The sequence below is a fragment of the Centrocercus urophasianus genome, unplaced genomic scaffold, assembly GCF_019232065.1.
Source record: "Centrocercus urophasianus isolate 14NV4802_14NV808 unplaced genomic scaffold, USGS_Curo_1.0 seq_10, whole genome shotgun sequence".
Classification (NCBI taxonomy): domain Eukaryota; kingdom Metazoa; phylum Chordata; class Aves; order Galliformes; family Phasianidae; genus Centrocercus; species Centrocercus urophasianus.
In genome coordinates, this window is record NW_024884142.1 from 100858456 (window position 1) to 100875753 (window position 17298).

General features: G+C 38.1%; 1 protein-coding gene across 12 annotated transcripts in view; it reads right to left on the reverse strand.

The window, feature by feature from the left end:
• The window catches only part of CCDC88A (coiled-coil domain containing 88A), a 71010-nt gene that overhangs the window by 10021 nt on the left and 43691 nt on the right, over positions 1 to 17298 (reverse strand). For 4 of the 12 annotated variants that reach the window (XM_042812206.1, XM_042812216.1, XM_042812150.1 and 1 more), the window contains exons 17-31: positions 15217 to 15355; positions 14408 to 14584; positions 13720 to 13881; positions 11032 to 11309; positions 10692 to 10835; positions 10399 to 10461; positions 9958 to 10144; positions 9466 to 9611; positions 8778 to 8870; positions 8361 to 8575; positions 3026 to 3109; positions 1821 to 2024; positions 1459 to 1530; positions 722 to 808; positions 294 to 374 (exon numbers count right to left, since the gene is read on the reverse strand). In XM_042812206.1, the coding sequence (XP_042668140.1) occupies positions 294 to 374; positions 722 to 808; positions 1459 to 1530; positions 1821 to 2024; positions 3026 to 3109; positions 8361 to 8575; positions 8778 to 8870; positions 9466 to 9611; positions 9958 to 10144; positions 10399 to 10461; positions 10692 to 10835; positions 11032 to 11309; positions 13720 to 13881; positions 14408 to 14584; positions 15217 to 15355 (2132 nt within the window). The remainder of the gene's footprint in view (positions 1 to 293; positions 375 to 721; positions 809 to 1458; positions 1531 to 1820; positions 2025 to 3025; positions 3110 to 8360; positions 8576 to 8777; positions 8871 to 9465; positions 9612 to 9957; positions 10145 to 10398; positions 10462 to 10691; positions 10836 to 11031; positions 11310 to 13719; positions 13882 to 14407; positions 14585 to 15216; positions 15356 to 17298) is intronic. The other 8 variants (XM_042812225.1, XM_042812175.1, XM_042812234.1 and 5 more) reach the window with 5 other exon arrangements.

The window sequence follows — 17298 nt, forward strand, 5'->3', positions numbered from 1 at the left end:
TAATTTGGGGAGAATATTTATTTTGCAAGATCATTAAATGGGTAAGATTTGGTTTGAAATAGTCTGAAACCTACATATTAGTATCACCACTTAAAAATCTATTAAAAGTATAAGTTCTATAAATACTTGAATCCTTTCCTGATTTGGGGAACAAGGGCTGATGTATGAACATACCTACAGAAAAGCATGCTGCGTTGCTGCTTTTGTTTTAGCTTTGTTTTCAATTCAAGCAAAAATTCCTACAGGGAAAATAATGGCAATAAAGCACGTATGTAAATTCGCCTACAGCATACCTTTGACTTCATGGAGTGAAGCATTGTTATTGCTATTACTAGTGGATGTTCTGCCACTATCAAGGCTGGCTGGTCTGGAAGCTAATTGGAAAATGAGGAGACAGCATGATGAACAAAATTTTAGCAGATGACAGGGTACCTTTACATTCTGATCACAGAATGCTCTGAGGCAGGAATCATGCACTTCACAGGCTTAGCATGCCCACTGTTAACAAATTGGTTTCTTACAGATCAGAAAGCGAAGGGATTTCCGGGCAGTCCAAGAGGACGCTTTAGAAAAGGGCACTACAGGAATAGCAAGGGACAAAGGAGAGGAAGAGAGAAACAGAGTGCATGTTTAGAAGTGGAACAGAGCGGTGAGTGGGAAAGCAGGACTGTAAGGTGAAAGGAGTGGCATGCAGGAAGTTGCTCGTGATTAGGTCACTTACAACAGATCTGACAGGGAACCTTGCACATTGCTGAAATGCCACGAACAGGAGGAGCAAGAGCATCTGCACAGTTAATGTCCTGTACTCCTATCCAATACAAGGGAAACGCACTGTTATTTTGTTAGCTTCCAACAAGTTCACACTAATTTTAAGTACTTTCAGAAGAGTTACAATCTCCCCTTCTAAATAATTTCTCACAGCTCTCAATTCATGCCTTTGCTTGAAGAAACCTACAATGATTCTTTATCAGATATGTACACAGCACATTTACATCTCACTATACACGAAATATTGGCAAATCTGACCAGATTTGGATTTGCTTTTTTTTTTGTTTGTGGGATTTTTTTGTTCATTTGTGATTTTTCTTGTTTGGCTGGTTGTTGTTTTGTGTTTTTTTTTTCTTAGGATTGAGATTATAACAGCTGCTTTTATTTTGCAAAACTCCAAATACAATTTTTAAAGGCAAAAAATTTTGATCCTGTTCAGATGCACTTCATACTTTCTAGTAGAGATAGAGAATATTTTATCTGGTAGTGTTTGAAGAAAAGGATAATCAGAAGAAACAATACTGATGCTATGCATTCAAGAGGTATGCAAATCACAGAAAGCATGCTCACTTGTAACCGTGCCATTCACTGTTTTGGGGCTGGGGTTTTGTGGTTTTTTTTTTTTTTCCAAACATTGTTAACACTCACATAATACATCCATAAGCAATTCAATTAAAATTTACATCTTACCATGAACTCTTGATCCTGTACTAGAATCATCACTAATACCTTGTGGACTTACATCTTCAAACGACATAGCATCTAAACACAGAGACAAAAGAAGATGTGAAATGAAGTGAAGATCATAGATTCACTTATCTGTAAGATACAGTAATCATTTTCAAATCAATCCACTTTTACTTATGTAACATTCTGTATGCACAATCCTGACATTTTCTAGTTACAGTTATTAAAGCTATTCACCTCATCACCATAACTCAATTACTCAGGTTGCTTTTTGCTGAAAAAAAATATATAAATACAAAAAAATATATACATGAAATTGCTGTCACACACAGACACATCATGGTGCAAAGAGCTTCTACCTATACCTTTATTATTTAGCAACTGCTTGGATCTGAAGCCTGCAGAAGAGTTGACAGTTGCAAAGTTGATAGCTGTAGTAGAGAAGGCCATAGCTCCCAATTCTTTCCTCCTTTTACCCGCAGATATATCATCAGGACCCTCCAGATGCTCAGAACTACCTGTCCACTGTCCTCCTGCTAGGACCATGGACTGCACCAGGTCATTCATGGCTGGGATGCAAATGAAAGCAAATGATCAGCATGGTCAATGTATTTGCTTTTGTTCTCATTTTATACTGCAAAACGTTTGACAGTTCTCTAAGCATTAAAGTGCATTGAATACCAGAAGGTACAAACACGAGATCATCCATGTTATGACATGCAATCAGCTCAACGAATGAGAAGTACTGAAAGTCAAGAGACTTCTCTGAACTCTGTATGGCTCTTAAATCTGATTTTATTAGCTATAATCGCCATGCTTGTGCTGCAGTGATGTGTAATATATATGTTAGAAGCTTTGATATGCTGCTTGCAATGATAAAATGGAATGAATAATAAACGGGCAAGGTGCTGACACAATATAATGCCAACAGTGACACAGGATCCTCGTACAGTGCAGGATACTGCAGGCAAACTGTACTTCACATAATAAAAGGATCTGAAAACGATGACTTCTGATGACATTCACCTTTACTTGGCAAAGACACAGAAACTTGTCCACTCCTCATGAAAAAGGAAAATAAATCAATACAAAATTTTGGCAACAAGTGATGAATACTTGAAGAGTGACAGACCACCATACAACCTTGCACTACTTTTTCTATACTCACTTTAAACAAAAAATTGCAGCGATTTCTTAATAAAAGGCTTACGAAACGTGTAATTTAGAACTGCTTATGCTTACACAGTGCACTGTAGATTTATATACACATGCAGACATGTGTATATAGACAAATGTGTATACAAGTATATGTAATTGCGATGCACTGAATATATATATATGCGTGTGCATGTCAATGTGTTGTGTGCACATGTGGACATATATAAGGTATTCAGTGCTCAGGTTGAAAAAAAGGAAAGAGAAAAGGCTCCAGCTCCTTGTATAGTAGCAGGACTTGCACACTGCAAAACAGGAGGAAAAATACAGCGCAGTCCAGGGAGAGGTTAGTGAAAAATTAGTAATGGAAGCCAGTGTAGCCATTTAAAGAAGCTGAACTGTCATAAAGTCTTACACATGGAGCGACGATAGAAGGCCTTCATTTTGTCTTTTTCCTTCGGTCTGTTCCTCAAAAAGGGCAGTCTTTTCAGTGCAACCACTTTTATGTCATAGCATGAGGAAAAACGGAAACAGGGAAATGAAAGAAAAAAAAGGGAGAAGAACAGATGGAAGTTAAATGCTGAAACTAAGGACAGAAATGAATGTCTGAGTTTAAGCTATGCTATGCTACAAACATCACTCTCATGCTTCTGTGTGATAATGAAATATGAAAGCTACACCAAAATATGGAAACTGCACTATGAAAACCTTAATATATGCAGAAATGCACCAAAAACAATGGTGAAGAATGTATCACAGTCTGAAAGCTCTAACTGCCACCTCCTGGAAAACTACATGGAACGTCTTCAGAGATGGCTATAAAAACTGATAATTACACTTTTTCTTTTAAATGTGAAAAACACATTTATTAAACGTAAACAAAAACATGAAGCAGAAAGCTTTAAATGGGAGTAATTAAGTACAGTGCCTACTTTGACACATGTTCTGATCATTATCTTTTGAAAACGATAACTTCTGTAACTTTTGCCCAATGTCTACAGAACAAAACAATCTTTACTAATATTTCTTGCTCACCAATAATTTTGACTACATTCTAGAAATATTAGTGGACCTTATATTCAAGCAGCTACATTTATATGTGGAGTGATGTTAATACTTTACTGAATTGTCTGTAAATTAAGATGAATCTGTAGTTAGAAAAATTAAATCAATATTTACTGGCTGGAACAGTAAATACTGAATCTTTTGGCCAGAAAAACCCCAAAGATTCAAAAAATAAATAAAATAGCAGAAGAAAATACAGATGTGAGCATTGCTGTGGTATTTCAAGATAACATACTACATACCAGGAAACAGAGTTAAAATTACAAACGGTATTTAAAGATGGGGAGGGGGGAAGATGACTTATCCTTAGATTCAGCTATTGTCCATTAGTAACTGATTGCTATTCACTAATTACTTCACCTTGAAGCAGCAGATAAATGCGTCATCTAACTGCAAAGCATTCAGGAGCCACATGCAAACAACTAGATACAAAGATCCAGAAAGAAACATCATGGAATCACTGAACGTTCTTGCTTATGCAGATGTGAAAGCAGTGCAGAACATTCTGTCAACCCAAGATCTGCTTATTTTACCTCTCTAGAGAGGCTTTTGGAGGTGCATGCTTTGTCATTCAGCTTGTTTTTCTGCTAAGCCAGTAGCTTGTTATACATCCATTCTATTCTATATGTACACATATACATACTTCATATGTATTTTACATGTACATATATACATACACACTTACAAGTGCACGAGAACTAGCCTGAAACAGAAATAAATCTCTTTCTATTGTATTATTTTGTGTTTGCACTTAGAGCAGTGTGTCTACAGTGCTCTGTTGTCTTCAAACAGCACCCAGCAGCCCAAGTCACTGACCAGAGCAATTCTAACCCGGGTGGTATGTACATACAGGGTAAAAAGACTGGGGTATAAAGACTGTTTCTAACAAAAGGGAACAAATGTAAACTGAAGAAGCTACAGGGGACACAATGCAGCTAAGACCTGTTTATAATCCTTTCTACAGAATGCTTTAGATTATTTTACTTGCTGCTTCCTGCAATTGGTATCTTCTGTGAAGTCCTTTGCATATAAGTTCCTCGAAGCCTGCTTGTTTTGCCTGAAAGAAATGTCCTGCAAAAATTCTGGAACAGCAGGGCTACAGCGAAAGCAAATAGAAAAGTTCAGATGAGTCAGCTTTAGCTCCTTGCATATTTATTCCAAAAAACTCCAAAAAATTGGTGATGGTAGGAGGAATATCTTATTAATCCTCTCTATATACACTATAACTCTAGTTATAAGCATTCCATTTGCTTTCTCTTTTGAGATTCTGTGAACACAATCTTACTTCCTGAGTTGAAAATGAACACTGTAGAATTCTCCCACTCAATCTCAAAACCTTCCAGTTTGCCGTCCCACATTTGCCAGAAACACCATGGTGAGTTCTGTATGGACAATGTTACAGTCCCCAAGTTCTGTTCATGCATGCAGGAAGACCTTTGGGCAGACATCTTTAGTCAGCACGGGTTCACCAGGGGGAGGTCGTGCTTGACCAACCTGGTGGCCTTCTATGATGTTGTCTCTGGCTGGGTGCATGGGGGGAGAGCAGTGGATGTAGTCTACCTGGATTTCAGCAAGGCATTTGATACTGTCCCCCACGACATCCTTATAACAAAGCTGAGCAAGTGTGGGATAGATGAGTGGACAGTGAGGTGGGTTGAGAACTGGCTGACCGGCAGAGCGCAGAGGGTCGTTGCTGGCGGTGCAGAGTCCGGTTGGAGGCCTGTGAGCTGCGGTGTTCCTCAGGGGTCTGTGCTGGGTCCGGTCTTGTTCAACATCTTCATCAATGACCTTGATGAGGGGATGGTGGCCACCCTCAGCAAGTTTGCTGATGATACGAAGTTGGGAGGATTGGCTGACAGCCTGAAGGCCGTGATGCCATTCAGCGAGACCTGGACAGGCTGGAGAGCTGGGCAGAAAAGACTGAGAGGAGACCTGATCCAGGTCTATAAGAATCTAAGGTGTGGGGGGCAGAATGGCGAGGCCGGACTCTTTTCAGTGGTGAATGGAGACAAGACAAGGGGAAACGGCCGGAAACTGCAGCATAGGAAGTTCTGCACCAATGTGCGAAGGAACTTCTGTACAGTGAGGTGATGGAGCACTGGAACAGGCTGCCCAGGGAGGTGGTGGAGTCTCCTGCTCTGGAGATGTTCAAGACCTGCCTGGATGCCGACCTGTGCGACCTGCTGTAGGGAACCTGCTTTGGCAGGGGGTTGGACTCGATGATCTCTGGAGGTCCCTTCCAACCCCTACAATTCCGTGATTCTGTGATCTTCAAAATGGAGCATGATTTATTCCTGGTACCTCCATGATAGTAATACATCCGCTACTGGGACTACTGTTTAAAGATGTAATTGATCTGTGCTACTCTCCAGACTCAACCACTGAGTACAGATGTGAGAAGTGAAGGCCTCTGAAACCAAACAAGGGATTCAGGCTCTCTGAGAGCAGACAGAAATCATCCCAGCTGTTGCTTTCATTTTCAATCAGAGGCAGTAGCAGAATAATTCATTTTGGAATTACTGTCTCCGTTTCTCCGGCAGGATATGGAAGCCCACAGGTCTCAAGGATCGCTGGAGGACACTGTATGCAAAACCCTCTGAGAGCATCCCTGATTTGTACCAATGATGGCAATTCGGGGAACAGAAATCACCTTCTCTCACCTTCTGAAGGACACTTGGGAGGGTTTTTCATTTTCATGGGATCACCTCCTTTTACAAACATAGGGGAGATCAGTGGGGCTGGGGACAGGACAAGTTCTGTTCCACAAATGGCCTTCCATTGTCCTGGAAAGCTACAACACCACATATAGACAGAAGACAGAGATTTTTTCTCCTGTATTTTCTTTTAGTGGAGGCCAATACTGCAGAGTCACTTATTTGAGAATAGCAGAGAGATGTAAAAGTTATTTTGGTAGGCTGCAAAACGTGCACCACTACTGGTGCTTCTCACTGGCACATTCTGATCTTAGTTTTGTGCATCTCAGTAAGATTGTCAGCACTGAGCTGGCAAACAATTTATTCAAATTCTATCAAAAACTATGGATGCCATGTATAATAATGGAGGAAAGACAGGATTCAGAATTAGATCAGTCCTTCCAGTTTGTGGATAAATACACTGCAATTAGAAGGAACATGAATAAGATCCATGGACAGAAAACTAATGAGATCTGAACAATTTCAAATCTCTTTTAAGGATCAGCCACCCTAGTTTCAACCTTGGCTTCATGAGGAGTGTAGCAGCAGCATGCTAACACCACAAGGTCCCAAGTGTGAACACGAAAATGCACACAGAAGAGCCCTTCCAGAACACAGAATTACTGTGCACCCACTCTGAACCAAAGCATGCACACTTGATTCAACCACATGTGTAAACACATCCACTGTAGCTTCACTCAGTCCTGAACTCTGTAAGACTTTGAGCTTGCATTCCAAAATACACTTTTTCAAATTTCAGATACCTGTTTTGAAGCTTTAGAAACTCTTACGTTGAGAAATCTGAACTCCCCAAATTGTCAATTTAGCAACCAAAGCAATGAAGCCTACCCTCAAATTCAGTATTTTACTGTTTTTAAAAAATGATGTAGCCAACTGAAAACAACCATGAAACAGTGCTTGTAGAGCTTTCAACTTCAGCTAAGTTTATGTAGTAAGCTCAGAAAAAAATCTCTATGGCAATTTCAATTATTTTGAACACAGGAAATTCATAGCTGGCATGAAAGTAGAATATCCATCTGATGTATTTTGAAACCCAAGACAAAGAACTTTTTTTAAAAATTAAAAATGATTGTTACTAAACATGTATTCTAATGTTTTTAAATGTACAGCCAAAAATGCTTTCGAGGTCTAATTATTAAATACAATCACTGCAACTTGAAAACCTGTCTGTAATGTTATCTCTGAAGAAATTGGACAGTTTGTGATTGATGCCATTAGTGGATGACAAAAGATACTGATATATCAGACGCAGAACCTGGTCGTTTATATGGTGGTCATCCTAAAGCAGTGGGTGTCAAGCTCTTTCAATGTGAGCAAACCTGAAACATTTGATCCTCCCACACTTTTGTGATGCTCCTCAGCTTCCTTCTTTAGTCTTTTAATTTTAATCCTTCAGATGAGTAACAAGTGGTTTCGTTTTGTCGCTGCTGATTGCTTGTTAAAAAACAGTTATATCCCTATACAATGCTTCCCATTGCATATTCAAATGTCAGAAGTCTTCACCATTGATTCTGTGAGATGCTGGAGGAACATCTCCAAACAGAAGATCTACTTAGCAACTGCAGGTTAGCACAGCCACAGCTTGCAAAGCACTCACAAAGATGAGGGGAAGGATTCATGCGAGGACAAAAGCGAGAAACAAAACATGGTCCTGTGATGTTATCTAACATTATACCTGACATTCTGCTTTCCTGACCCAATAACAATATTCACTTAATCTCTCATCTCAACATCTTTCACTTAGAGCTACAGAAATGCTAAAAACTACTACCTGCCCACTAAAAAGATCTGCGTGAAATCTGTAAAAAAAATAATTTAACTAATGAAAAAATTCAGACTCACTTCCTAAAGACTCTATGAATTATCTGTAAAAAAAAAAAAAAAATCCTCTATAATACAGAGGTTTAAACTGACAACATCTTTATTTTTAAATGCATTAAAGAGATGTTTCGTAGTAGTAGTAGTACTCACTAGTACTCTTCTTGGTTCCCAGGACTTGTCCATCTTCAATAGAGTTTGAGCCCACTGAGGAGCTATCCTGACTGTCCTGGTGGGGCAGCTGAAGAAATCCTTCACTGGATTCTGAACGGGTAGGTGTAGGGGTTGCAGACTTCTGACGTTCTCGATTAACATCCTTCTTGGATTTCATCAGTTTCCTCATCTTCAGTGTAATCCAGTTGCCCCTTCTGTTACCAGGAATACAATACATTTATTTGTATTTGTAATTATTACTTAGGTCTTCATACTTGTCCTATGTATGAAAGAATACAGACGTGATTCTGTTCCTCTGAAGTTTAAAGAAATCTCTCATCTTTCAGTTGGAACAGAATAGATATCTACAACAGAATTGTGTTGTAGATATCTATTTTATACCATATGGATCACTACCTTCTGGGTGGAGATGGCTCATAAAATTTATATTGATCCATTATCTTCTCCTCCAGTTTCTCCTTCTGTCGCCTTAATTCATTTAGCTTGTCACTGTGAACAGAAATTAATGATAACGTATGCTTGGAAAATGAGCATTTAATGAATACATAGCACACAAGTAGCATGTTCCTCTGGACATCAGTTATCTGAGAGCTGACAGTTTTGTGGGAAATTCTTATCTGACACTTGTTTCTTATTAAAAAAAATATCAAGACAGTGACATGAAGAAAACAAGCAGCCTTCACTATGATAAGGACATCAGCCTTTCGTAATGCACACAACCTCTGCCCCCAAAAGGTGTATGTAGGTCATACCAGGATCATTTACACAAGTTTATTTTCTCTTCTATCCAATTCACTGAACAGGCTGCAGTTTGCAAACAAGTCTGGGATCTTTGAATGAGGAATGAAGGACATTTTAATTAGACATTTTTATCACTAATAACAAAAGCAGTCGCACTCATCTTTTACAGTTAAAAACAAGTGTTCTTAGTTTTAATCAGCTACTGTCCATATTTGACTTTTTTGTTTTTTACAAGAGAAAAACATGCTACTTATGATATGTTCATTTCTGTACACAACAAAATGGGTATTTAAAAAAATGTAACTGCTCTTATCACAGTAATTTCACTGTTTTCAAAACTCACATGTACTGCCTTTGCTCTACATGGAAGAGATCCTTGCTTTCCATATTCTGCTCAAGTAATGTTCTATTCTGTAGCATTAATGTCTGAATTTGATCTAGTAGATGTTTGTTTTCCTCCTCCATATTTCCTTTAAGCTGGCTAAGCAGCTGTTAAAATAAATGGAAATTTATGTGCATACATATACGAACCTACTTTATACACAGATGAGATTATCAAGAAACAGAGGTCTACAATTATTTATTTCAACAGTCAAATCAAACAAAACTAGATCATGATACAACTGATAAGAGCTTTAAGTTTCAATTAATACAGTTTACCTAGCAGGAGCCCATTTTTTTGACTGCTTGTACAGCAGGCAAATTCACTTCCCTTCAGACCCATTTCATTATCTATAAACAAGCCATCAGTTCTCAGGCACCTCATTTCATTTTATGATTTTATACGTAATGTTACAGTGATATTGGTCTTAAAAATATAGTAATTTTTACATACCTCACATTGGTTAGTTATTTTTGTACATTTAATATCCAGCAGTTGGTACTCCTCTCGGAGTTTAGAGAAGTCAGCTTCTAATTGTGTTTGTCCCAGCTTGGAACTGTTCAGTAAAGTCTTCAAATTCTTATGATCAGTTTGCAGAACTTCATTCTCTTTCAAGAGTTGATCGTGTGTATGAGCAAGCCTGGAATTAAAAGATAACAGGACTGTACATGCAATTTTGATATCAGGCAATGTATTTGCAACTCAAGCTCCCTCGAAACACTGAGCTTCCATGGCTTGATGCTGCTCTCTCAGAATAGGTATAAAGTTCCCTTAGTAGTTCTCTCTAAATCTGATTTCCCACAGATATGTGTTGTGCAGACCTTCACTGCCCACATCATTACATTTCTACCCCTATCAGCAGCAACCTGTCATCCCGCCCCTTGAGGAACTCACTGTGGGTTGCTCTCTCTACAGTCCACATCCACACTGCACAGCACTTTGTCTGGCATTCTTGTGCTGCAAAGTGAAATTCAGTTTAGTCAGGATAAATGATATTCTTTGTGCATATTTTTTTTTCCCCCTGTTCAGCCTTCCTATTACAGAGCAGCTTCTATAAGGCATGGATCATTTATGTTCTGGTCCATGGCATCAGGTGTTAAGAAACATGAGTGGATGCAATACTTGTTTAGACCATGCTGGTCAGCACTCAGGGCTCCACCAGCACACACACCAGACTTCTGCTTTACCTTGCATTTTCATCACGAAGTTTCTTATACTCTGCTGCCACAGTCTCATGTTCTTTGTTTTGCTGCAGAATTTTCTCCTGTTCTGTTTTGAGCACTTTCTCCAATTCTTCCAGCTGCGCTTTCTGTGTAAGCAACTGATTGTACCTGCAAAGAAAAATCATATTCAACTTTCTTTTCTACAGAATAAGAAGAAAAAAATGGAAATTTTCTTGAAAGGATGATTTTTCAAATTCTGAATATCTTATACCTTTGAGTAAAGAAAATTTTACTCATACTAAGTACACAGCACTATTTGCTTAGAAAAAAGCCTTCTATTTTTAACATGCACGTCAGTATTTACCTATCTTCCAAGTCCTTATGCTCCACCTCCAGATTTTTGTGTGCAGATTTAAGACTTCCATGTTTAGCAATCAGTGACTCATACTCAGAAGCTTGGCGTTCATGTAGGTGCTCCAGTTTTTCGTGGTCTTTGAGAAGTGAATCGTACAGTGACTTCAGATCTTCCAGCTCTTTGAGCACACCTTCCTTCTCATTTTCTAAAGCAGACTGCTGAATCAACAGTTGTGCATTCTGATTCATTAGAGATGTACTTTGAGAATTAAGGGTAGAATTTTCAACCTGCAGTCATGAATATTTGACGAGAGAAGCAAATTAGTTTCACAGACTGAATCACGTTGTCTGAATCCCCCTATTAAAGGGTTTTTGAGTGTTTAACTTTGAGTGTTTTACTGCATCTGCCTGGTTACTCCATTACCTGACAACCTTTAACAAGAACACTTTTCTTCTTCTAATAACTCAAATCTGTACTCCCTTAAGAATATTTTGGATCATCAGTGATCCTCTACTCATGTAAATCCAATCTGTGACACTACTAATATGCAAGTTCCTTTTATTTTGGTGCAACTCTTCTTAAAAAAAGAACTCTTTCTAGTACAGAATCTCTATTGTTTCCACAAAACCTTGCTGTATCCATGTAGACTTCACAATCAGTCTTAAAACATTACCATCCATTTAGCAGAGAGAAAAGGAAGCTATCAAACTTGAAAGGACCTAGCCAGATTCTGTTTGACTGAGAAGCTGCCAGTTACTGTTCTTTTCCCATCACAGTAAATGGCAGCAGATGATCACCTTACGTGCATGTTGAAGCAGCTGACAGAAGGCACTCCTGTGGAAGACCATGCTTTAAAAACTCTGTCAGAACAGTATTAATGTCCGTTATACATTAAAGTATTCAACATAAGACAAAAATCTTTACTTTGCCTATAAAAAATTAACCTAATCTAATCCTTAGATGAATTAAAGAATTGAGGATACTTAACATACTTGTCACCTGAGCTGTAATATGCTCGTTTCCTACTCTTTCTTAATCAAAAACAAAAGCAAATAAACACATTCACTAACTGACTGCAACTTCTAATACCCTCAAGGTATCTGTTAAGGTTAAAAACAAAACCAAGAAAGTCTGTTGCTGCAGTACATGCTATTACTGAGGAGCAAATCCCTTTCTGTTGGAACAGAAGCACTCTTTGCTGCAGATGACAAAGCTGAACCTTGACTGGAAATGAAGTAACATCTGGCAGCACGTACATGCTGCAAAACTTCACAGACTGAATTCAAAGTTTGATTTGGTTCAGAATTCCCAGTTATTCTTTACTGTGTCATTTTTCTGATATGTTCTTTAGGGTTAACAGGAGGAATACTGGATTTACAGTTGCTTAAGAACAGCTTCAATGGAGTCAACATAGATCAGGCTAGTTTGCATTTCTGGTTAATAGTTACTTTAATTTTGTTGAGCATATTTCAGCTTTCATTCTGATTTAGATTTACTTGCTCTCCAACAGATACGAGAAAAACAGCTGAATTCTCAAGGAAGAGGTGAACTCCCTTTCTCGAGCTGGGTGTGACATTCTCCTGTCATTTCCAGCTATTAACATCACATTGCTTAGTGAAGCTCACAGCAACAACTACGCTGAAAGCGAAAAATACTTCTTCCAACTCATTATCACAGTACTTGAACTTATCTACAGTTATTACCCTTACTTGTCAGATAGGAAAGGCTTGTGGTGATGTTCCTTCATGCAACAAAAAGGAACTGTGTAAGATATTCTTGTTATTTTGACAAATGTTATTACAAAATAGCAACAGCCCTGAATCCCAGATGTACACCCCTACTTGTCTGAAATGCAAGATATTCCCACGCCCGTGCCCACTGATAGTTTAAAATCTAGATGAGACACACCGTGTGCACAAATACTCTGTTTTGTACACAGGCTGGCCTGCCACAAAGGGGAGCACTGTGCACTCACTAGATTTCTGTGTGGTAGATGGAAAGTGCATCTGTGGTACAACAGCAGAAGGCAGAATGATGACTGAAGGCATTCACAAAGTGCATTAATTTTTCTTCGTTATTTTATTCACTCACATAAGGATTCCTTCACTCACTGACTTCTGCCCACCTTTCATCATTTTTTCACATCTATTTGTGCTGCACTTCTCAGTTTGTATTAATTTTCCCATCAAGTAGTTTTGATTTATAGAGCTCCAAAATCCAATCCGTAAAGAAGTGTATTTTATTTATCAGAGGAAAAAACCCAAGCATGTATTTAATAACTAACACCTTGCTTTTTCTTTTAGGCATGATTTTTTATTTACTTATTTTAAACTCCAGCTATAAAAATAGAATGACTTCTTAGTCTCTGTGGATGTACCAACTGCTTCCCTGACCTAATTTAGAATTAAAAAAGAAATAATAATAATAGACAGAAGAAGAGAATCGACTCTATTCCCAGTTAGAAAGACACAAGTTTAAATAGGACAAACACAAGGGAATAGAAGCAACTTCCAGAAATTTTGTTCTTGATCATCAATCACTAAATCTCATTTGACTGTGCTTACTGCATGTTATTTCCACATTCCCTTCTCTTCCATACGCGCACCAGAAACAAAATGTGACTTACATCACTGTAGTTAGCTTTGAAAAAACCTCTCAATTACATTTGTTTTTAAAAAGAAAATAAGAAAGCATTACCTGAAGTTTGGCGTTTTGAGTCTGTAGAGTTGTATTCTGCTCCTGCAGAGAAACAGTCTGTCTCTGAAGTGCGAGAATCTGAGCCTGCAGATTGTTATTCTGTGTCTCAAGCTGCTTTAATTGTGTTTTCAGTGCTTGCTTCTCTGCTTGAAGTGTAGCATTCTTTGAACAACAACAAAAAGAAAATTTGAGTTCACAGGCTTTTATGGAACTTTAGAAACAACACTTCCTCCAAAGCAAATAAAGCAGCAAGATTTACACTCCTATGATCCTTTGTACTTCAGCTTCAGCAGCAAGATTGACAACATTCACAGATATTTACAGAGTGTAACAAAACTGTGTATCACCTTATATTACAGGAGTAACATACAGTGATATCACTACAGTTTAAGACTGAAATAATGGCTAACTAGTATTTTACCTACGGAGAAATGGTAAAGAACTCTCACTGATGTGTATACAAACACCATGTGAGTCATTTGTGAGATATCTGTAGATTCAAAAGGGAAAAATTCAGGTTTCCATTTTTTTCCTTTTAAATGCCTGTCAAGTGCTTTACAGCATCACAAGATCCAGCTGTAAATTAGGTGATAAATTGCACACTTCTTTAAGAATACCCTTATTCACATTACTGGAACAGCTTATGACAGCTATTTCAAATGAGAATAACAGAAAAAGCACATCTTACATTCCTTTCCACTTCAATTAATCTATCTTTAACTTTCAGTAATTCTCTAGTCGTTTCCTGGTTTTCTTTCTCCCACTTATTGACAGACTGATTTTCTTCTCCCTTTCTTGGAGGAGGATTCTGAACCATTCTTTCCTCTTCTTGTCTTTGTTTGAGAGCTTCATAGTTCTTTTTCACCTGAAATTATCCAGGACAATTTGCATTCAGTTTAGTAGTTTCCATTTTCTACACCATACAACGCCATATGACTGTACCACTTTCCACAGTACAAAAAATGCTCTATACTATTCCACCTGTAAATTTGCTTTCTTTATCTCTGATGAGATACTGTAAAAATGACATATGGATACTGATAGCTCAACCATAATAAACACTTAGACAGTATGACTGTGAACCAAAAGGAGACTTCATTTTATTCCAGTGCTCCCAATTGTGTCTCTCGACTTTTATAACAAAGTCCAACAATCAAGGAGACTATTTCTTTTTTTAACTAGCCATCAAGGCTCAAAGCAGATCAGGAAATGTAACTTGCTAAGAATTGACTGTTTTTGGCATCCCAAGTCAAACAGACTTCAGAACGTTTATCTACCTGACACATTCAATGATCACCAACTTCTTTTCATGTGATTTCAATTCTGGACCTCTATCACTCCCGTTTTAAAAAGCAATTACACCTTTGCCCTGCTTTATGCTACCCCAAGGTTACTCATCTTTTTTGCTGTCTTAAACTAAAATACCAAACAAAAAGCAGAAACAACAGTAGCTGGAATACGATTCATTTAACCTTATGCAACAAAACACATCCTTACTGTTTTAAGTTCCTGACGGAGTTGCTGGTTTAAATTTGTTGATTCTTCCAAACGAGCCTCCAAAGCAGCAATTTTCTCTTCTTTTATTTCAAGAGATTTCTTAAGAGTGGATTCCAATTTTGACTCCAAAAGTTTGTACCTTCAAAGGCATAGCACAAAGAAATGCTTTTCTTTCAACAATTATTTCAGGTTATCCAAATTTCACTCTGCTCTGAAGCTGTACGCCCGGGAGCTACATTCAAAAACATCCACGTGCTAACCCTAGTCAAAAGCATGAAGATGCCTTGGTGATAACATCAGCTCTCTAACAGAAATGGAAGGTAACAATCAAAACCATCTTTAAATCCTTCTTTTTCTCAAAACATATTAGATATACAAAAGAAATACTCAGCCACAACAGTAGGGTGCTGACTTTACAGGGAGAATTAAAGCGTGTGCTGACATCACCCTTCTTTCTGGCTCCACTCCAGCAAATGCAGCAGGGACTGCAACTAAATTCAAATGTGAAGTATTTGGAGAGCAAGATTTTCATCAATTTCCATTTCCTGCCTGCTCAAATAGAGGAGGCATTAGGGATGGAGAACAGTTCTTTGCAGGTGCATGCTCATTTGATGCATGAGTGTGTGAATTGCTCCCTCAGCCCAGCTGCTGCTATTTTAAGACTGTTACCACTCCTGACATATGAAGATTCCATTTTTTTTGCTGTATTTAAAATATTGCAGGGCACTTAAAGAAACAACCACGTTTTGGAGAGGAGGGACCAGATTTAGGATATATTGCTTTAGAATAGTATTTCCTGAGACTGTCAGTGCAGGATATTCTAATGCATTATTAGATCTTTCAGAATAGAGGATTTTAGAAGGCCACACTCCACTTTTCAACTGCTCTGTCACTGTACTTGTGTTCAGAATTTGGAAGGCATCCCACTTTTACCAGCTGTAGGATAAAATAGAAGCAGCCATAAATTCTTTCCTTCCTGATCTCAATTGCTGAAAAAAATCTGTCAGAGTAAAGAGAAGAGATTGCAAGAGACTCCTGAATTGACAACAGCATTAGATCCAATCAGGAACTGGAGCAGAAGACCAATGGTAAGAGAACTAATAAGTAGAAAGCTGTCCAAAAACATCACGTAGTAGGATGAGAATTCTAGATTCTGAGATACAAGGAATAGTTTTCAGGCAGTCTGTGAAAAGTAGAACAGACAGCACTTCTCCTTTGTGAGCTGAAGCATATATTCAGCTACCAATAAGTTCTGTTATTAGAAAGTTATACAGTTACTCCTTCTCCTTCTTCTTTTCGTGTAATAACAGACTCAATCTCCAGCATCCTTTTGAACACTGAACAACAAGAAATGGTACAAATTTCTGATCTCACTGCCATTTGGGTATTTCAGATTCAAGGTCTGAATCTACAAATGTTCACCTAAAGACAGCTGCCGTTTGAAAGGTAGGACAAAATGGCAAGGAATTCAAAGCTAATTTATCAGACGGGATCAGCTGAGCCCCAGATAGAAAAAAAAGAGATTTTCTCTAAATAAGGGGGAAAAAAAAAGTGTGTTTTCACTTTGCAAAGTAAAAGGCAGGACAGTTGTAAAGCACAATTTCCAATCAAACAAACTTTCCACATTTCAAACAAATATTTCTCATTCATGATCCTCCAAGCAGTTTTAAAAAGTTTTGAGATACTTCTCATTCATTCTTGAACAAGAAGTATCTGAAATGGGAAAGAATATGATTCTGTACAGGTGTTTTTGGAAGCTGTACTATGTGAAAGGGTTTAGGAATCTGCTTAAATAGACAAAGTTCTAAGGACTGCTCTTGACAGAACTTCTTATTTTGTGAGATGAGAGAAGATGATAAAGCACACCAGCAGAAAACAAGAGATGGCAATGGCTCTATGGCACCACCCCACTAAATCAGCTCTGGCATCAAGAAAAGGAAACCGAAGAATTGTCATTTGGTTTTCTTTCAATATAAAAGGCCCTAAACCAACCTATGTGTTCATGAGAACCACTGATAATAACAGATGATCATGACAACACCAGCTATTCCTCTCCCCTGCTTCTGCTGCTTTTGTTGTTGT